The 22,649-nt window shown below is 38.3% G+C and overlaps 1 protein-coding gene across 2 annotated transcripts in view; it reads left to right on the top strand.

Moving 5' to 3' along the window:
• Positions 1 to 22,649, top strand: part of LOC127439835 (rho guanine nucleotide exchange factor 12-like) — a 130,094-nt gene that overhangs the window by 90,726 nt on the left and 16,719 nt on the right. For both annotated transcript variants that reach the window (XM_051696067.1, XM_051696066.1), the window contains 9 exons: positions 1,229 to 1,343; positions 1,435 to 1,540; positions 3,239 to 3,445; positions 6,911 to 7,055; positions 9,514 to 9,549; positions 11,032 to 11,183; positions 12,929 to 13,075; positions 13,171 to 13,256; positions 16,813 to 16,938. In XM_051696067.1, the coding sequence (XP_051552027.1) occupies positions 1,229 to 1,343; positions 1,435 to 1,540; positions 3,239 to 3,445; positions 6,911 to 7,055; positions 9,514 to 9,549; positions 11,032 to 11,183; positions 12,929 to 13,075; positions 13,171 to 13,256; positions 16,813 to 16,938 (1,120 nt within the window). The remainder of the gene's footprint in view (positions 1 to 1,228; positions 1,344 to 1,434; positions 1,541 to 3,238; positions 3,446 to 6,910; positions 7,056 to 9,513; positions 9,550 to 11,031; positions 11,184 to 12,928; positions 13,076 to 13,170; positions 13,257 to 16,812; positions 16,939 to 22,649) is intronic.

The following is a 22,649-nucleotide window of genomic DNA, read 5'->3' as shown; positions in this document are numbered from 1 at the left end:
TAGTCTTGATCTTACTTTGGCATGCCATGTAAAAATCATGGTACATGAATATATAAAAATACCATTGTGTTATCATCTGATACCATAGTAATGATACAGTAAGTGTACACTGACCTAATGTGAGGTAGTTATTTCATATACAGTAGTAATAAAAGAAAACATCCAGGTATTAATAGGTATTATTAAGCTCAAAAACCAAAATACTAGCTCTGTAGTTCCAGCCCAGTCTGGTCTGCAGTATTGTAAGTGGTAGTTATTGCAACATATGGAGCCCTGATAGGTGACAGCAGCGGGGACTGAGGAACTGTGGGTCTGTCCAGATGGCACACAAGAGCGTAGAGCCTGTGAGGACTATTTCTGCTCTGGCACTGACTCTAGTTGACTAAGTCATCTGTTTGGCTTGTACAGTTAGTGTCTGTGAGAACAGCTTTGAATGTTCGTCAGCTGAGATAGTAGTTTACAGAATGATTTTCATATATATATATATATATATATATATATATATTAAGTGATTTGTGAGAGAAAATGCTCCTTAATTCTTTATCAGGGTACTTAATATGATCCATAATGTGGTCATTAGATATTTCAAGGTCCACATCAAAATACACATTATGAAATGAATAATGTATTGTATGACATCAGTAAGAATAACCTAATGACTACAACCAAAACACCAAAAACACTTTTGTCTATGTTCCACTCACCTAATATGAATGTTAAAAATTTTACATAAAAACTAATAAATGAAAAGCAAAAAAAAAAAAAAATTATACAAATGAAATTTCTAGAGGACAGTAACCTTCATTTGTTCTCAATTGTTCTCAAGCTTGGATTAGAAAGTGGCATTTCATTTAAATTGTTTAGTTTTGTCTATGATTTGCAAAGTCATTTTTTCTGTGCTGCTGTTGGCACTGTAAAGGCCTATTCATACCCAGAGCAATGCGACAAAGTGACTAGAAACAGCAAAATATTATTAGCACAAAAAATGTGTCTCAAATTTTGGTCAGTCTGAGTAAAGTTTTGCTGAATGAAAGCACAAAACGGTCCATATCAGTAGACCAGTGATATCAATAGCTTTGAATGCCAGTTCCTGATAAATGATGCAAAAGTTGTTATTTTATTGGTGAGTGAGGTTTTGTCACCAAACTAGCAAACCAGGGAAAATTCATGCATGTTGTGAAGGTAAACATTTTATCTGTCTGTCTTTTTCTCTCATTCTCTCTCACAGTAGCACCATGCAGTTTGTGATACTGTCGTATATGAAGCAGTTGGGTGTTAAAGTGAAGGAGTCTCGAGGGCTGGAGCACAAGCCCAAACTAATGAACCTTTTCCCTAAGATAAAGGTACAAACTGTCAGCAAACTTCCTCACTCTGTCTCAACATGACTGCATGAAGCCAGTGAAATCAAACCAGTCTCTCTGTGCCCCCTAACAGAAGAGTATAAAGCCTGAAAAAGATGGAAGTGAGGAGAAATCCAAGAAACCACGATTTTCTGGTGTCTTCCCTCCAAGACGGCCGAGCGGGATTAATGCTTCATCACGTAATTTGATTGATTCATTTTGAAAATCAGTGAAAAATCTTACAGTAACATAGTATAATGATGTGCAAATACAGTTATGCCAAGTCTTTGAAGCTATACAGTCATTAGCTAGTAAATATAAAATGAGCCATTAAATAAATAAGCTGTTTACCACTTTTATTTAAAGGGGACATGTCATGGAAAACAGGATTTTGTTTGCTCTTTTGAAATAAGAGTTTACTAGTATAAAAGACTGTACAGTATTCTATGTAGACATACTCTGATGTTCTTCGCCAATCATAACAGTGATAATTTGCATATAGAAGTCTTAAAGGTCTAAAAGAAAGGGTAGAAAATAATCATGCAAACTAAATTACGACTGTTTTTAGTGCAAGAAATCTTGACTAACTCTGGGGGGAAAATATTATACAAATTAGTGTACAAAAAAAAAAGTATAATAAAAAAATAAGTACACAATATGGCCTCTAGCCAGATCTTTTATCAGGAAAAGCCTCTCATCTGAGAATGGTCATGGAAAGTAATAGAATCTTAAAAAGTCATTAAGAAGTCATATAATTATGCTTCACTTTAAAATATTGCATTGGCTAGAGACTGCTCTTTATGATTGAAATCTTTATCAAAGATTTTTTAAACTCGACTGGAAAAGTCATGGAAAGTCATTGGTGAAAACGTAAGGGGACTCTGGATTTTGCGTAGATATTTTATTCAGGGTCAGAGCACACTCATGGCTAAATTGTTCTTCGTTATTTGCTCAGAGCCAATAAGAAATTCTGAGCTGAGCAACGACATTGTTTGCGAACATTCAGACACCCACCACACTGCTTGGGGAGGAGTTTAGAGGTATATTTAAATATGAGGATGCTCAAGACTACATGTAAAACTTTAACTAATATGACATTAAAATGTGTTATTAATGACTTCATGCCTCATTCTATGAGTAGAATTCACATGAGATCAGTAAACGAAGCTGGTTTAACAGCTCGATGATGATTGAAAGGAAAATATATGCAGTAGATAATGTGTAATTTGTCTTGTTTAAATTCTGAATTCATGACGCTAATGCGCTAACATGCTATACTTGGCTATAATAGTCGCAGATTACACTCTGTTAATGTAATTTTTGATGACACTGATACTACTGCAAAGATGGGTGTATAAAAGAGTGTTAATGGGTAGAATGCACACAAAAGAATGATAATAGGCATATCTTACTTTGGGCAGTTGTGTAAATGGCTTTCAACTGTTGACGGCACATGAGAAAAGCAGCATATCAAACAATAGAGTTAATGGGCACTTTGAGTATTTGTGTATATTTCATTTTGTAGAATAATAAAAAAAAATTCAGAATGTTGGAAAATGTCTCTACCTGAACAATCGTAGAGATGTAGGTAAGATTGCACCAGCTCTGCACGCCAGTGTGATCATGTTGACTAAACTTAACTGACTGAACGGGAATTAGTTGTGGGCCTCAAAGTAGGTGGAGCTCCATGTCACATCTACCAATGATGTGGACCAATGGCAGTAAGAAAGTGTTTAGCAGTGGTAAGAAGTTTTCCTGAAGGTTCTCCTGGCGAGCAGTTACGAACCACTGAAACAAACTCAAAAACACCTTTTTTGGCCCAACTTTCTTCTAAAGGATGTCACACCTGTTCGTTCTTTGATTTTGTAGGCCTTAACTCTTTCTCATTCTCTCTGCAGTCAGCAAGGCTCTGGAGTTGAGACAGCGCCCACAGAAGCCTCAACTGCCATTGGGTGTGGGGGAGCAGGCAGAAGGGTCGTCTCCTCCGGTAAGGGGCAGTCAGTCCAGTGAAGGCTCAGATGGTACTGCTGCCCTGGTCACATCACCTCCTCACAGTGCACCAGCTGCACAGAGCTCCGACAGCATCAGCCGAGACTCTGACGCTGGTGAGACTACCTCAGATCCTCTAAAGGCCGTCTGTTGTCCTTCTCATCCACTATTTCAAATTTTTTTTCTACATACCTAACATTAGTGATCTTTTTTAAACTGATTGCGGAACTTGTCCCATATTGTTTGTGAATGATACCTCAGATACTGCAGCTTGTTGAGGAGAGGTGTGATTACTTTTCTAAGAAATCTCATAACCTTGAAGAAATCTCAAACTTTAAGAAATGCCTCTATACCTTTATGCATTTCTACTTCTACTCTTGCTTTTGTGCTGATTCAGCTTACTCTTGAAGCTTGCCAATGTGATACTGCAGATATTGTTGCCTCTTGTATAATAAATTGATCGTGATGGTCCACAGTTGTACATTGTTTTGGGTAACAGCATCTGCTACATGATTAAACATGAATCCAATTAGATTTATGATACTCGCCTAGTGGATGAAAAAAAATCCCATAGATTTATATTGAGGGAGGAACCTGAGCCATATCTAGGGACCAGAATATCATAGAGATTGGGGGTAGGGACATGCCACGGTGGTCGATTAATCGACTAGTTATCCAACAAAAACTCGATTATTGGGGTCGACTACTAATATTAATATTTTTAGAGACTGTGGTTTTAATGGGAGACACAATTCTCAAATTAGTGAGAGACGGCTCTTTTCGGAAAGCGTCTTTTCAAGATTATAGCTTGCTCTGCTTAAAAGTGAGTAATAACACTATGTAACACAACTTTTGTTCCTGGGTAGTAAGTGTTATTTCCTAATAGCTTATGCCCCAAAAGTATAGAAAATGGCTGTTATTCCCCACAAACTTTGCTTTTGTGACCAGGACAGTGATATTTTGAAATGTACCAATGAGAAAACGGGCAAATTTGTGTCTTTTTGGACTTGGTGAGACCAAGATCTCTAATCAAGTCGTTGAGGTATGTTTGGATGGGGTAGTATGGGTTTCTCTCCTCAGCTCCACCTCTGAAATTGTCATCTGGATCTACAACGTCTTCCTTGCTCTCTGACTTGCTGCTCTCTTCTAAAGACGGCTGCTCTCTCTCCGGAGGAGTGGGTATGGGGAGCTCATGGCAGTGTGGCACCGGGGCGATGGATGAAGGAAGGTCTGGATACTTGATAGCAGGTGCATTCTTGCCAGTGTGAGGTTTGGAAGGGTCCACCATGCAGAAATAGCAGTTGCTTGAGTGGTCAGTGGGTTCCCGCAAAATTCTTGGGATAGCGAACTTCATGGCTTTCTTTTCCCCTCTGTACCATCCTACAAAAATACATTTATTTCACCCATGACTAATGTGTAAGAGATTCTCATTTTGCATATATATATTTTCAATAACATTGAAAATTGTAAAACATTTTACAATTAAAAACTTTTACAATTTAAAAAATTAACAAATTTTATAACATAAAATTCTGAGCAACAGTTGTCCATCTTACCTTCCAGAGTTTTTTTGCAGTGCTCGCAGGTGAAATGAGGTGCCCAGGGTTTGTCTTTATTCCCCGACAGGCATGCTGAAATATGCTTGTAGGCCTCACACACCTTAGCAGATGCTTCCACGGAGTACTTTTTCGCTCTTGTATTGATAAATTGGCTGCAGACATAGCAAAATGCATCTGCCGGATGCTTGCAGCCTCTTGATGCCATCTCAGAAAAATGCAGATATGTATCCACTTTGGCAGCTGGAACTAAATTGAACTGGTGGGCTTAAGGCCCCTGTATTTATACCACTATTTACATTACTGGAAAGCTCTAGAAAGTTCTAGAAGTTACTCCAAGTTTACTCAGCACTGAATCTATCTGGAATGTTCTGGAAAATAGGTAAATTTCAAAATATCACTGCCTGGTCACAAAAGCAAAGTTTGTGGGGAATAACAGCCATTTTCTATACTTTTGAGGCATAAGCAATTAGGAAATAACACTTACTACCCAAGAGAGAGGAAAAAAATTTGTTAGAAGTTTCGCCTCTTTAATGCTTTTAGTTTAGTTAATTCATGCATCGTTGCTGTTTCTGCCATGAAAGTGTCACATCAACAATACATTACATGACGATAACTGTCGGACATTAAATCCTCTGGTGTAAGTAATGTTCCCGTATTTGTGAGGTGCTTTGGAGAGATTAAAGTATTTTGCTGATTCTGTCTGAAACCGCTTGATGTTGTGAACTAGATGTTGTGTACCTGCATCGTTACCTTTCAGTTCTGCGCCTTTGAATTAGCAGTGAGGATCTACCTGAGACTCCCAAGTGTTCAGGTTACGTCGAAGCGTGCGCCATTCTGCGTTCAGCATGCACATAAGGCTCTGTGTTGGAGGTTTTCTTATTTCTTACTTATTACTTTGATTGTTTTGTGCAATAAGATGTTATATTTTTGTTGAATATCCGTTAGTTACATTTAGCGTCGGTAAATCCCTCTGAAACGTGTCTGATTGGGGTCTCGTGAACATAATGGAGCCTAATTATACATTATTATCCTTAACACCGACTAGTCAACTAGTCGTTCAAACAACCGACCAACTAGTCGATAATGAAAATGGAGGTTTTGCACACTTGGGGGTGGGCTCTTTTGACCGTACTGAATCATTTCTCTTCCTCTCTCCTCCCCCTCCCTTCTTTCATATTTTAGCTCATTCTCCAGCTTTGTATTTTTTTTTCTCCCCTTTTTCCCCCAAAATGGGAATGCCCAATTCCCAAAGTCCTCGTGGTGGCGTAGTGACTCGCCTCAATCCGGGTGGCAGAGGACGAATCTCAGTTGCTTCCACATCTGAGACCATCAATCCGCGCATCTTATCATGTGGCTTGTTGAGCGTGTTATCATGGAGACCTAGCGCATGTGGAGGCTTCACACTATTTTCCGCGGCATCCACACACAACTCACCACGCATCCCACCGAGAGAGAGAACCACATTATAGTGACCATGAGGAGGTTACCCCATGTGACTCTACCCTCCCTAGCAACTGGGCCAATTTGGTTGCTTAGGAGACCTGGCTGGAGTCACTCAGCATGCCCTGGATTCGAATTCGCGACTCCAGGGGTGGTAGTCATCCAGCTTTGTATTTAAATATTTTTGTTTGTTTGCTATGTTCTGAGCTCTCCTGGCCTTTGTTATCAGGGTCATGGCCTGTCCACCCAGATCTGCTTCTGACTCACCCTTTTCAGGAAATAATTGGCCTGTTTTCCTTGCTTTTGTTTTCTTGCTTCACTTCAAATTGCAGGGGGTCATATTGTGCTGTATTTAGAGTGGGGACTCTTCTTATGTGTTTTAATAATAGTAAAATTGGAATAACTGGAATTATTAAAGGTTTTTTATTTGTTTGTTTTTTTCAACATTTGTGGTCAAAACATGAATAACCAGCGAAGGCCGTTTTCAAGATGAGTCTGTTTTAAAAAAGCTCCCCCTCTTCAGCACTGTTTTCATGAGCTTATGTTGTTCTGATAAGAGTTGTGTCTCTGGCTGTGGATCAGGTGGAGTTCCCTCTTCAGCACTGTCCAGACTAGGAGAGGGTGCTGTCCCAGGAGACCTGCAAGACTCGTCATCTTCAAACACTCACTTTGACTTCAGCCCTTGTACCCTGGAACATCTGCAGGAGGAGGAGCCTGAGACAGACAAGTGAGTCAACCAATCTGAATCCAGCAATTCCTGTTTATCTTTCAAATCCAATCTGTTTTGCAAGTGCTCAAATCAATTATAATCGAATCTTTTTGTTCAGACAGTATAGTCAGTATCTGTAGGCATATCTACATTATGTCTAAAGTAGATTACAATAGTAATCAGAATGATGTAAATTAGCTTCTTCTCATGTCTGATCAGTTTGTCCATACCTAGACATTGCTGTGCATTATGTGTGATGGTGAATATAATTGATGCTCTGGTTGACAGAAAAATCTACTTGAATTCCGGTCTAGGGCTGGGCGATAGGTAAAAAATATTTTAGCGATAATTGCCTTAAAAAATATTGTGATATCCAAATACATCGTCAACCCCCCTGCCGAGGGTCGGTGAATTTTTTTGCTTTATTAATTTTGCTTTAAAAAATGTAATTCATTTATTGAAACATGAAAAACATAAAAGACATTTCTAAATTCAAATTGCACTTTAAACTAAATGAAAAAAGCAATAAAATAACGAAGTGATCAAAAAATCTTATTTAACCACCTCCCCAAATCCAAACATTTACCGTCTATGACGGCTCCATTTACCATCAAGCAAGCATCTTTCAATGACAACAGGTGGAAAATTACTAATAGCCTACAGATTAAGAACTAAAAACAATCATAAATGTAAAGATGATAATAATAATCAAAATAAGTGAGTCTAATAAATTTCCTTGTGTTCTCAAAAAAATGCTGCCAAATGTGTGTTCTTATCGAATTTGTGTTTGTATTGCGTTTTGGTAAAACAGTTAATGCTGCCTAAATAAAATAGAATGCAATTTTAGGTTCAAGGTGAACATGTCTTGTTTATTTCTTTAATACAAATATGTATATTACTGAACCTGCAGAGTTGTGTTCACAATGCATGCCAACCATGTGGAAATAAAGGAAACTAAACTCACAGCACCTCCTGAGATGATCTGAGATCATTTGCAGCATTTTCATAGACAACGTTATTCTTGCAAACAGTTTTCAGACGAATGAAACTCTTTACATGCGTGTGTTCCACGAGACAGGCTTGTGCTGCATGCCTCTGAACAAACAGCGAATCAGACACGAGAATTGATGGCTTTTCTTTTGTCTGTTCTTGAAAATATAATAAAGTGCGTTTCTTCAAGTGCGTGTCTTTGTGACTACAGCATTTCTTGTCATGTGTGACTCCGAGATGTCTTATAGGTCGCCCGCCTGTTGCGGGTAGATGAGCAAAATTACCCGCGCATGAAATACATTTGAACCAGGAGCTTGCGAACTGGATTCAGCCTCGTCACATTTTGTGGGTGCCGGGTGGTAGTTTCTATATATATTTAGGTGGCCGTCTAATATATTTGCCGACTTCCCAGATCCATGGTTTTGCCATTTCCCGATATTGTCGATCATTGTCTGTTCGCAATCGGCATCGGGATCTTTGTAAGTCATCGTCGATATCCAATTACATCGTCCTATCGCCCAGCCCTATTCCGGTCTGACAAGTTTCCAAAAATCCGTACGAATATGGCTTGGATTTGTTTTCCAAAAATCTGATTTCATCCAGATTTTTGCTGTTCAGAATACAAAATCAAAACTGGTTTGAGTGTGAAACAGATTAAAAACAGATTAGGAAGTTTTATGTTGATTCTTCAGCCAAAACTTGAGCATTATTTGAACTGTAAAGTTGTTTAAATCGTCGTTTCTACAATCATTTTAGGGTTTACGGCATTTCTTCATCATGGCAACAAAGTTGTAAAATAGGATATACATGACATTTACACAAATGTTTATTAAGGGATTTTAAATATGTAAATATTAAATATAAATATTACCTTGTGTTTACATTACAAGTCTGGTAACATTACCATTTTCTAGCTCTGTAGGTTGTCGTGATTTTTGTATGCTAAAAATCATTTGTTGGTTTGAAGTGTTTGGGTGACAATCACAATAAATTGCATAAATCTAAATGTTCCAGATTACCCTATCCATCCTTGTAATGGGCAGAATTCTCACACTAAAAACACTCTCATATGGGAAGCTCTTCTGCATTTGGGATTTGCATAAGAAATTCCTGCAGAAGACACTGACAAGCAGCCGCTGTCTGAAAATCAGGCGGTTTAGTCTATAAGAGAAGTCTAGTCTATCTCTCAGTGGCCACGCCACTGGCCTCTCAGCTATTTGTGTTCCCTCTGTATCCGTGGAGAAGACACACATGCGACGGCTGAAACAAAGCGTTGTTGTGTAGTGCTCTCCTCTGTAAGTGATCTTATTGGGACAGACACTCTGTGAAGACAGAGAGGATGGCAATGATCTGTGAAGAGCTGTTGCCTCATGACCGGGGCTCTGGAGGAGACAGAGGGAGTACTGATGATGACATGGGGATTTTGAGAGTTTTTGTGAGGAATTGTTAGTGCTGTAGGGTAATTTAAATGTGTTATACCTTACAGGACGCAGGACACAGGAACCCCCAGGCCTGACCGGAGGTGAGTGGTCTGTGTTTTAGTGGTTTATCGATATGGGGTATATAAGTCCCCATATCGTGGCCATATTTGTAACAGTAACAGCTACAGTATTTCTAGTCATGCAAGTATAGCTCCTATCTACTTGAACGGGGAAAAACTGAAATCTCAGTATTTCAGTATTTTGTGCCAGATACTTAAATCTCAAAGCCATTGGTCAAGTTATGATCAAATAACATATTTCAAATCAGCAAAAAAAATTTGGCAACAGTGGTATCATAAATTGTGTTTCTTTAGCTCAAAGCTTGCAAGATGCACTGTTTTTCAGGCTGGTCCAGCAAATTCGCATGCATGTGCTTGAGTAAACAAACAGGCAATGCTTCTATCAAAAAAATAATTGGCTCTTTCAACTCTAAGGCGGGATTTAGTATGTCCTCCATATGGAGCGTTGCAATTTCTCCCATTCATAAATACACAAGTGGGCTGTATCATTCATTGTAATATCTCTGGTGGTTTTCAATGGCCAATGCCAATATCAAAACAGCAAGGTGGCCTATAGGCGTTATAATTATAATGTGTATTACACAGTTTAATAACAGCAAATGAGAAGTGCACTAGGGCTGGGTATTGATACAGATTTCCCGATTCAATTAGATTCCGATTCACAAGCTTTGATTCATATGGGTTTATTTCAGTTATAATGTCCCTTTTGCTTACATATAAAAGAAATGATCTCCCAGCTAATGTTGTAAAAGGGGACCTTTTAACTAGGTACATTAGGAAAATATAAATTTTACTAATGATATTTTATTACTTTTTCATCATTTTGGTCACATTTTGGCTTTTTAAAAAAAATTAACGGAACAACTTTTACTCTCAACACACCGTGAAAGGATCTCGCTGCTGAACACTTCACGACTAAACTACACAATTACTGGTGAGTGAAATGTAAACATTTACCAACCAGTTGCCAAATATATTAACTTTAGTCACATAGCACAAAATTTTGTTGCAAATGCGAGTGATTTCCTGTCATTGTAGTAGAGGGTTGTGCATTGAGTGAAAGATCGATCTTGTGATTTAAGAATCGATATTGAGATCGCTCAAATGAAGATCACGATTAATCGGAAAAACAATATTTTTACCCACCCCTAAAGTGCACAAAATTGCTTAAATTCTATGATTACATTTAATGCACTTGTACACTTATTTTACACAATATTTACTCAAAATCAGGTGAAACTATCATTTTTTTAATTGCCTAAGTGGGCAAGGCCAATTATACTAATAATCATAAAAATGGCCAATTAATTGACTGATAAATTGGTCCATCACTACTATTTGGAGTTTTGCACTCACTGTAATGGGTTGTTGCATTTTTCTGGTTTGTGTTTTGTGCTTTTTTTTAAGCTTTGATTTGTGGTGTGTTCAATTTAGTTTGTGTTTAGTTATTCTGAATTAATGCCAGATTGTCATTGCATTTGCTGTGGTGTGTTTGTACATCAGAATGGAGCCGCTGGGCTCTGGAGATGTTCAAAGTGAAGATGATCAGGTAGCTGAGGTGGAGCTGGAGCATCCTCACTGGCAGACACTGGTGAGCAGAGACGTGTTGGCCACACTCACCCCTCAGGAAATCAAAAGACAGGAAGTCATGAATGGTGAGTGACACTCTTCAATCACCATGGAGAAGTGTGGTTCACTGTATGAACAGTGGTGGTGAAGTTACTCTAAACAATGTAATTAGTAACTAATTACATTTTTAGTTACTAAATGACATTTTCTTGACTTTAATGAGATTATTTAATAATTACAATGTTTGAACAGATTTCTAATGCTGTTTAGTGTAGTTCAGAGGTGTTTTTTGCCATGGCATAACCTATAACTTAATAGCATATTCTTATCTTAGTTCAAATGTATAAGTATGCAGTTTTCAATTTGAAGTGATGTGTTTGCATTCCACAAAACCACCTGTGTGATTAAATGTAGTGACATCGCTAACGTCAAGTGTAGACTAGTGCTGGGCGATATATTGAATATTAACGATATAATCAAGATAATTTTGCTGATGATGTAAAATTGACCAATAATGTGAATATCGCGATGATTTTATTGTGCTTTCATTTGCCCATTAAGTTTCATAAAGAGCGCATCAGTAGACTAATTTCAGGGCTGCACAATTAATCAAAATAACATAAAAATGGCGAGTTGGTCATATGTGATTATTAATCCACAAAAGGCTGTTATTTAAAGACAGATAAACATGGTCTGTGTGTGATTCAGAACAAACCGGTGATGTGCTGAACTGTGTGCACGTGCATGACGGTGCTCTCAGATCAGTTCACGTACATTGTGAAATCAAAGTAATGCAGTTCAAGCATTCGTACAATTCCAAACATTAGTAACAGCTGCAAGATATTTTACACATCTACAAACGTGGCACAGAATAACAGAAAAGAGGAGATTACAGTGCTTCAGGAAATGCAGAACATTGTAAACTGTCAAATACACATCGCCTTTTCTGTGTTGAAATAAAAGTTCCTTGTGAAGTTGAAGTAAATACGACAGCACTTTGTTGTCAAAATAAAAGCCCAGGTTGGAGGTGAAGTAAACAGGACAGAAATAAATAACTTTTGTATAACGCAAATCTAATAATCAGAATAATTATGATAATTAAGCATTATATTATAATAATAAAACCAAACGTGTCCCACAGCAATAATTTAGTATTATGCAATGTTCAACTGGGGTTTCAGAAATATTTCAGTGAAGTAGCTTTGCACACCTTGTTCATTCACAAAAATGTATTAACGTAAAAACATTTGAAGGATATTTTAAATAATTAATATTTTAAATAACGCTTTTTATTAAGCTACTGTGTATCATTTTAAATTAAATATAAAGTGCATATCAAAGAAAAATGAATCATAATCATTTAAATAGATTTTCATTTAATGTCTTTAAAATATTGAATCTACTTGGCTGCAGTGGCTGTTTGGATGAAATGATGGTTCCTCTGATTAAAAAAAAACAACTTTTGAGCAATTTTAGAGCAAATACATAATTATCAAGATATATATTGAATATCGTCAAAAGGCTGAAAAATATCGAGATATAATTTAAGACATTACCCAGCCCTAGTGTAGACACAAGCTTGACAGCCAAATAAATGCCACTAAAAACTTTCTTTTTAGATGTTAAAGTTAGATTTTATATTAACCATTGTTAATTGAAACCGTATGTGTGACTCAAATAACAACCGAACAGCCACTGTTACCGGACTACTGGAAAAATGTAAGGCAAGTCCCTGCATCATTACACGGAAGAAGTAATCTGATTACATCAAACACTCATGCTTACTCGTATGAGCACACCATTAGATTTATGTCTCTCACGTTTTTCACAGAGTTGTTCTATACTGAGAGAGCACATGTGAGGATGCTGAGGGTTCTGGACACTGTGTTTTACCAGCCGCTGAGCAGAGAGACCATCCTGCCTCCTGCAGACATCAAAAACATCTTCACCAATCTCGACGAGATCCTTCAGCTGCACAGTAAAACTTATTAGAACTTTACAAAGTACATCGTCTTTCAAACTTCTGCCATAATAATAATTTCTTCTTAACACTCCCTTCTTTCTCAACTTCAGTGTCCTTAATGGAACAAATGACAACCATTCGGAAAAAGAACGAGACGGTGGTAATTGACTCAATAGGAGATGATCTGCTGTCCTGGGTAAGAAAGAAAGATGTTAGAAAGTAGATATGACAACAAGCAAAAACTGCCTTGTGTTGACATATTTCCTGTTGAAACAAGTAGTTGGGGCAGGATGTATCGAAGGGCTTGTCCCTTTTTTTTTTTTTTTTTTTTAAATAGCCAAAAGCCTTTTGTTACTTTACAGACCTGAACCATGATTTGCAGGTTGTACTAGGGGGAGGGGAAGTTCTCATCATGGAAAGCATATTATTGGACAGAAATTTGGTTAAAGCTATGAGTTCAAGTTGAGGTGGTCATGCTGGTTTTTGGAACATGATAGCTGGCTTGTTTCTGTTCCAAGGTAGTCTTCCAGCTCTAAGGAATATTCAGGGTTCAATACAAATTAAGCTCATTTGTGGCATAATATTGATATCCAAAAAAATCAATTTTGACTCATCCCTCCTTTTCTTAAAAAAAAAAAAATTAAAAAAAGCAAAAATCTGGGTTACAGTGAGGCACTTACAATGGAAGTGAATGGTGGCCATTTTTGGAACATTAAAATACTTACTTTTTCAAAAGTATAGACCATTTCAAGGACTGTTGTGACGTCATTGTTTCATGAACATTTCCTGCTTGTCAAAACAGAGACTAGAGATCTTACCTTACCACGCTAGCAACATCTTTGATTTTTAATGGTAATGACATTGAGGCTGTGAGGGATAGACTTTCCATCTCTTCAATGGCACAAACGGTATAAAACTGTATAAAGCTCCTAGATCACATCTGATTTTCCACAACTCATGTTGTCTGGAGTTCTTTGTATACTGAATGTTTTTGAACAGATATTGTATAAATATTTTGTCTGCAGAACAATTCAAAAACACTTGAAACTGTAGTACAGCCCATTGAAGAGATTGTAAGTCTATCCCTCACTACCTCGTTGTCATTCCCATTAAAAATCAAAGATGGCGCTAGCGTGAATAATGTCTATTTAGCAGAGATGGGCCACCTCTATTAAAATTAATGGAAGAAATTGGAACGCCCAACGGCAGCCAATGGTCAACGGATGTAGAAAGGAAGTCCCGCCTTACAGGTAAAATAAGCAATCACCTTTTAGATACAGAAATCGCCTGTCAATAAACTTAAGAACGCGCATGCGCATTAGCTATACAAGACGGTAAAATTGCGTTTTTTATGTGTAATCTGATTTAAATACGCACAATTTTATTATACCAGTTGTGATGGAATGACATGCCCCTCCCATGGATCATCGTCGCCCGTGGTGACTTTTTCCCATTTGGCGTGATGGGGCTCACCTGAACCCAATGAAGAGCCTCATCACCGCTGCCTTTAAACACTGAGTGCTTCTCTCCTCGGGAAACCAGTCTCTACCTGCTGGCGTCTTCGCAGGTCCAAGAACGGAGTGAGGAGGGTCCGGTAGTGATGTGACGGTTGACACCAAAGCTTCGAAACTTGTGTCGAAAAACCAAAATATTTCACATGGAAGCACTGTATCGGAGCATGATTCTTATTGGAAAAATCACATGATCTGTGTCGTTCAAAGCTTTATTCGGCTAAAAACCATGTGACTACTTCAGTATCTGGTTCAAAAGAAGCGCAAATCCCAGTGCAGCTTTGAACTCGATAAGTATATTAGCACAGGTGCATGATTGTACTGTCCAGCCCACAAGCATATTTATTTCCCAATCTACACGTTGATATTCAGTAATTAATTTACTCTCATACATTGTTTTTAACAACAGTGAACAAAACACAAAAACTACACTATAGCATTCATAATAAATGTTATTTCTTCAAAAATGTTGTCAGTCACAGCGGGTTACTAGTTGTGCTTCATTTTTTTGACCAGCAGATGACAGTATTTTGAACCCTGAACTGAAGCTTTGAGTAATTTTCAAAACATTTGCATTGAAAGCCTCATTGCTTCATAAAGCTTAATTTGCCCATCACTAGAGTCCGGTGCGAGTTAGATGCTTCGCCGGGCCCAGAACCCTGGCACAAGTTAGATGCGACGCCGGGGATTGGAGCATGCATCACGGCCAACAGGCCAGGATACCGTGCCAATATAGAGCACAACAGTCTGGTACCGGAAGTAAAAATCACATTCATTTATCCCATATAGGAATTGATTTTCAACGATAACTTATAAACCATTAAAGGCAGACCTACTGTGAGCTACGAGGTTGTTCATCTATGGTATATGCTTCTGTTGAAGTCATCAGTCCACGTAATTTCAACCACATTGTTTAAAAATCGTGTTTTATAGTGGAATTCATGGTAAACAACTCCATTACCCTTGGTACAGCAGAAAAGATCCACCAATCAGAGAAACGCAGCCAACGAAACCTGCAAAATGTGCCTAAGAGTGACTGTCCACTCTCATGACGCACACTGAATGACGTAATTGAGTCAGTGTCTCTTCACCCTTAAACTACTTATATATTTGTACATATCTGAATATTTAGCAATAAACATAAAATTGTTTCTATACATATAATCAGCAGCCTAAAATCAGTAGATTTATACATTTCTATCATTTTATTTTTATTTTTTATTCAATGGCATCGTTTGCAGTGCTTCATGGGATTGTAGTTCGTGCCCTCATGAAAGATGGTTAATACACAGCCTTGTACCTTTTGTATTTTTGTCTCAAAACAAATTTTGTGATGTTGTGTTTCACCTTGGAGCTGTTTGGTTTGGTTCATGGCTTACAACTCTTTTATGAAGGATTTTATGAAAAGTATTTGGAATAAATGAATGGGGAGATTTTTGGAGATTTCGGTCTTTCCCCAATCAATTAGATAGGAGCTGCACTTTCATGATGCTTGTTTACAGAGAAAAATAGCTGCCCAAACTGCCCAAGAGCTTTCCAAAGATGGACGTCGAGTGGACTGACTTGCCTTGAAAAGAGACTTTGTTGAAAGGATCCGGAAATACGTTTGGACCGTTCTAATCCCTTTGTTTTTGTTTACATTCTTGAAATGGTCTATAACCACAAGACATAAACAATATGCGTGTAAACATTATTTTAGTGTGATAACATCACTTAATAACTAACCTTTTATATGAAAAATTATAGCCAATTTTACAAGTTTGTTGCTTGACGATCTAATGTCAACAAACCCTAAAATTACTGTAAAAATGACAATTTAAACAAATTTAAAGCTCAAATAATACATGAGTTTTAACAGAAGAATTAATGCAAGTGCTTTAATAAAATTATAAGCTTCACATTTCTGCCTTTAAACCCTCCAAAAATTGGACCCCATTCACTGCCATTGTAAGTGCCTCACTGTAACCTCAAGTTTTGCTTTTTTTAAATAAAAGGAGGGACGAGTCTAAATGAATTTTTGTGATAATATTATTCAACAAATTCTGTCGATTGAATTTAACTTGTAGTGAACCCAGAATATTCCTTTAACCAAGATGGTCTACCAGGTCAAAATCTGCCTTAACAACTGATTGACCAACTTGGACTAGCTAGTGACCATAAGTCCCCAGCTTTGATCAGGTAGAAACCATCTAAAATGATCAGGGAAGGAAGTTTCATACTCACTCCTGTCTTTACCTAAAGTTCAGTGGGGAAGAGGAAGAGAAGATCAAGAGAGCAGCAGGCACATACTGCAGTAATCAGCCTTTCGCCCTGGAACTCATCAAGAGCAAACAGAAGAAAGACCAGCGCTTCAACTCTTTCATACAGGTCAGTGTGCTAACAGTCTAACACAGGGGTATTCAATTGAAGTTCCGGTCTCGACATTTATGTCCCACTTAAGGTCCAGAAAATAATAACTTGTATCATTTAGTAGCCATTCTGACTAATGCCAGTGTGTAAGAAATGCTAATTTTTTGGAATAGTTATTATAAATTTCCAAGTTGGCAGCAATAGTACTTTGTAAAATAAGAAAAAATAATAAATCATGAATGGTCAAAAATTCTCTTAATAACTGGGCAAGAATGAGGACATTGGAGGCCCAAAGACAATCAAAGTAGTGGACTATGGGGGAACCTCTACTGGTTTTATAAATATACATAGGAAAGATACTGTATGGGGTTCAGGGGTAACCCCTGAGAGAAAATGTAGTTAATGCAAAGCCTGTATTAACCATTTTTATATTTTCTTTAAAATGCAAATCTACCAAAACAGACAAACAATCTACATCTAAATAATGCAGTTTAACAATACTATTGGCTATAGTAAAGTATAAATGGGCTAACTATCAAGTAATGGAAATGTTTTTCATCATAAGCAGAGAACTCGTAATTTCAAAGTTTTGGTTGTCTGTCTTGCCATCCATGCCAGAGATGATGTTATCTCTGACTCTGATTAATTTTCACAAAATGTAAACAAAAATCTCTTTGTTTATTATCAATAGATACGAAACAATTTTAGACAGGGGAAAAAACATTTCTAGTCTAAAGGTGCCCTGGAACCATAAATTCTCCTGTCACAAACCTTGCTTAGCTGAACCGTCTGAGTAATGTCAGACACATGAAGATTGTTTCATTTTGCTTCATTTTAGTTTTCTGCAGTGTGTTTTATCGAAAGATGCCAGTATCCATCTATATTGGTGCTCACTGTATTTCTCCACTACGGTCTACTGTCGTTAAAATAACGCATCTGTCGTGGGTCAGGGAAGAGTGGCAATGCGTGCAGAACGCAAAAGGGCTAAAATGAAGCTATCTATGCTTCGACACACTTGCGATGTACACAGCTCCATTGTTTGTCACGCTGGTAACCTAAAGTGTAGAAACAGTGAAATGTGGCAACCGTTGTCATGATGTCTAGCGGTCCGGATGGAACCAATCCGGGGTCCGGACTCGGGCCGTGGTCCGCTAATTGGTGATCGGTGGTCTAACGGTTAGTTGTTCGAACCAAATTATTTAACGGATCGAGTCAGCATGGCTGTTGGAAAGAGTGCCAGAGTTAATGTCCACTGGTAAATCCATTTTTTTTTTCTGAATCATTGTGAAGGCAATTACATGGACAAAAGATTTTCTGATAATGTCCCTCATAATGTCTGCATTATTTGTCCAAGCTTCAATAGTTGTGCTCTTTGCTCCCCAGAGTTTATCACACAACCTCTTATATGCAACAATATGAAGGATAGTCTTGGTACCGGAGCCAGTTCACAGTGGACGGAGTTACCCACGCGATGCTGAAAATAGAAAACAAGCGATCGATAGAATGTACCGTCGCTCCTCAGCTGGTTAGGATAAAAACTCTAAATAACACAGGAAAGATACCTTATATTGCATGTGGATTGCCGTCAAGTTAGGAAACGGTTTGACTGTGGCTGCCTGTAGCCTCCTCTATGCTTCTGTTTCATTAGGATAAACTTTTTGACCAAAGCCTTCCGGTTTGAGCGAACGCTGGCTGGACTGCCGCTGCTACTCGGTTTCTTTGATGTTAATTTTAGGGAGATTTTATGCTTCCCGTTTGAAGTGACCTCTGATGAAGTTTTATGGACTTTTGCCTTTTTATGGACTATTGACTTTTCTTCTGTCTGCAATCTATGCAATGCCCCCACTGCATCACCATGCTCAGATTTGACCGGCCTACCTGAGTGTGCTGGGCTGTGTGGAAATTAAATCTTGCTCGTGTAGATGGGCCATCAACGATTTGTCTTCTAATGATCGCTCTGGCTTCCTGGAACTTTACTGCTGATTTTCTTTAGTCCAAGCGGGGGACTTGGTGCTTATTCACCGACCCATGTTTTTATTGTTTTACCAACATGGTGCTTTATTACTCTCCCCTGGATTTACAGTGACTGAACTCATCGTTCCCTCTTCCTGTTGGAGTCTACAATCATTGCGCTACCCTGGGAATCACACGTCATCTCCGGTATATCCACCGGGGATCTCGCCATGATCTCTGCTCGAGGATGCCGGCCGCCTCCCCCGACAATTACCACATTCCAGTTATCTGGTCTACACATCGCCGTTTCCCCGCCAGTTCAAGTGATGAGATACGGAGAGTCAATTTTTAAAATCTCAGTTTGCTGAAGCACTCATCTCTCAGCTCTCCTAAGAGTACAAACTATTTTACAGTCAAGTGGCCTTAGTGAATGCAAGGTCAATATCGAATAAATCTTTTATTCTAAATGACTTTTTTGTCTCATTCACTGGACTTTTTATTTGTGGCTGAGACGTGGCTTAACCCCGAGGATTTAACGTCCCTCGGCGATCTCTCCCCCCCGGATTATGCCGCCTTCAGTTCTCCATGGACTTCTGGACATGGTGGTGGAGTTGCCACTATTTTCAGAAACAGTTTTAAATGCAGAAACTTGCCTATGGACATGGTTTCAAGCTTTGAGGTCCAGTTTTTAAAGGTTCAGTTATCAAAGGTGCACTGGTATACAGACCTGTTAAATTTAATAAGGACTTTATCCATCAATTCATGGTTTTCCTCTTAGATCTGGTGACTCGTGGTGACAGACTGTTGTTTCTTGGGGATTTTAACATTCGCCTCTGTTGTCCATCCAAACCTTTGGTAAAAGAATTTGTATCACTTATTTTGTACAATCAGTCTATGATCCAATGCATAATTTGGGTCAGACATTAGACCTTGTGCTGTCTCATGGTTTTTATGTTTCAAATTTGGAGGTTTCTGATGCTGGTATTTCTGACCACTATTCAGTTTGTTTGAATCTGCTTGTCCATGTCCTTTACCTAACGTTTCTCAGCCTTTACACTATTCCCATGCTATTCACTCCTCCACCGCCAACTTATTTTCTGATTATTATTTATCACACTTCACAGACAATGTTCCTAATGATATGGAAACTGAACATTTGGTTGAAGCTTTTAATAAATCATTTTCTATTGCTCTTGACAGTGTTGCTCTGCTTAAGCCAAGGAGAGTAAAGGGTGCCTCCCAGCCTTGGCTAAAGGATGTCACCTGCACTCTCAGATAAGAGCGTAGAAAAGCGGAGTGAAAGTGGAAAAGGGACAAGCTTCAGGTCTCCTATGATATTCTAAAGGCATGTTTAATTAATTATCAAACATCAGTAAAGTAGGCAAAATCAAAGTTCTTTTCAAAATTAATTGCTGATAATGCAAATAGACCCAAAGCTTTAAGACAGTTGATTCTGTTTTAAACCTCATTACTAATGTCTTTTCCGATGCTTCCACAGAGACCTGTGAACATTTTTATATGATTTTATTCACAAAATAGAAAATATCAAATAAGTTGGCATTTCCACAGTTATCTCCACCTGCCAGCTGTCTGTCTCACTTTCAACCAGTTTCCCCATCCCAGCTAGCTGATGTAATTTCAACGATGAAATGTTCAGGTTGCAAGTTTGATGTTCTTCCTGCACGTCTTTTCAAAGATGTGTTTTTTATTTAAATTTTTTTTTTTTATCCCCTTTTTCTCCCAATTTGGAATGCCCAATTCCCACTGCTTAGTAGGTCCTCATGGTGGCGTGGTTACTCACCTCAAATTTCAGTTGCCTCTGCTTCTGAGACAGTCAATCCACGCATTTTATCACATGGCTTGTTGTGCATGACACCACGGAGACTTACAGCATGGGAGGTTCATGCTACTCTCCGCGATCCATGCACAACTTACCACGTGCCCCATTGAGAGCGAGAACCACTTATCAAGGAGGTTGCCCCATGTGACTCTACCCTCCCTAGCAACCGGGCCAATTTGGTTGCTTAGGAGACCTGGCTGGAGTCACTCAGCACGCCCTGGATTCGAACTTGCGACTCCAGGGGTGGTAGTCAGCGTTGATACTCGCTGAGCTACCAGGCCCCCCTTTTCAAAGATGTTTTTAAGACAATTAGTCCAAGCGTGACAGCTATAATTAATAGCTTCCTAGCTATTGGACTAGTTCCAGCTAGTTTTAAACATGCAGTTGTGCAACCTTGATTCAGCTTTGATCGCCTATCTTGATTTAGCAATACAAATAATTACAGGCCAATTTCTAAATTGCCTTTTATTTCCAAGCTTTTGGAAAGAGTCGTTAATTCACAGCTTCACTCTTACCTGAACACTTTTAACATTTTAGACACGTTTCAGATCCTTAAACGGTACTGAGACTGCTTTGTTGATGGTCACAAATGATATCTTGCTTGCTCTGGACTCAGGCTAATACGCTGTTTTAGTTTTGTTGGATCTCAGAGCTGCGTTTGACACTACTGACCACAACATCCTTCTCAAAAGCCTTGAGTGTATGGTTGGCATCCAGGGTGTGGCCTTGCAGTGGTTTGCTTCCTATCTGAAAGATAGGACATTTTCTGTAAATGTAGGCACTTTTCCTCATCATCAGCTCCCTTATCTTGTGGTGTCCCTCAAAGATCCATTTTAGGTCTGTTATTGTTTTCCCTTTATATGCTTCCACTGGGTTACATTTTTCGGAAATATAATATCGCTTTTCACTGCTATGCTGATGACTTCCAGTTTTACCTTCCAGTTAGACCAGACACTAACTGCCTGTTTGAGAATCTGCTAAAGTGCCTTGAAGACATTAAAAGTTGGATGGCGAATAATGATTAGCAGTTAAATGAAGGTAAAACTGAAGTGTTGATTTTAGGCTGTCCCATGTCTTCCTCTCCTGTCTTGGAAGCCCATTTAGGTCCACTTTCTTCCAATGTACAAAAGAAAGTTAAGAATCTTGGAATAATTTTTGACTCTTTGCTTCTTTTTGATAAACAGATTAGTTATTAAAGGAAGCTTCTTTCATCTCAGATCTATTGCAAAGCTAAAACATTTTCTTGCTAGTAAAGATCTGGAAATTGTGATCCATGCTCTTATTACGTCATGGCTGGACTATTGTAATTCACTGTACATTGGCCTTTCTCAATCTGCTTTATCTCACTTACAAATTGTTCAAAATGCATCAGACAGATTTTTAACAGGGTCAAAAAAAGAGGGATCATATTTCCCCCATATTGGCATCTCTTCACTGGCTTCCTGTTAAGTTCAGGGTTGATTTTAAAATCCTTCTTTTTTGCTCATAAAGCATTGTTTGGTCTTGCACCAAAATACATTTCTGACCTTCTCAACCCTTACTCCCAACCAGAGCACTTAGATCTTCCAATCAATTATTTTTGTCTGTCCACCCATTGTCGATGTAAATCCAAGGGTGACTGGGCCTTTTCTGTAGCTGGACCCAAACTTTGGAATAGTCTCCCCTATCACATGAATCTTCCCTTAAATCATATTTTTATTCTTTAGCTTTTGAAAATGTTTAAATGATGGATGTTTATAGATTGTGATTCTTATGTATATATGGTGTTTTATTGTTTTTATTCTTGATATTTTTCCTCTTTAATATTGTTTCATTTTCTCTATTGTACAGCACTTTGGAACAACTTGTGTTGTGTTTAAACGTGCTTTATAAATAAATGTTGATTGATTGATTGATTGATTGATAGTCTTGTGAATGGGTACAGTAGGTGTGGGCC

The sequence above is a fragment of the Myxocyprinus asiaticus genome, chromosome 4 (genome assembly GCF_019703515.2).
Source record: "Myxocyprinus asiaticus isolate MX2 ecotype Aquarium Trade chromosome 4, UBuf_Myxa_2, whole genome shotgun sequence".
Classification (NCBI taxonomy): domain Eukaryota; kingdom Metazoa; phylum Chordata; class Actinopteri; order Cypriniformes; family Catostomidae; genus Myxocyprinus; species Myxocyprinus asiaticus.
Note: the sequence above shows the minus strand (reverse complement) of the source record. Positions and strands in the feature narration are given on the sequence as shown.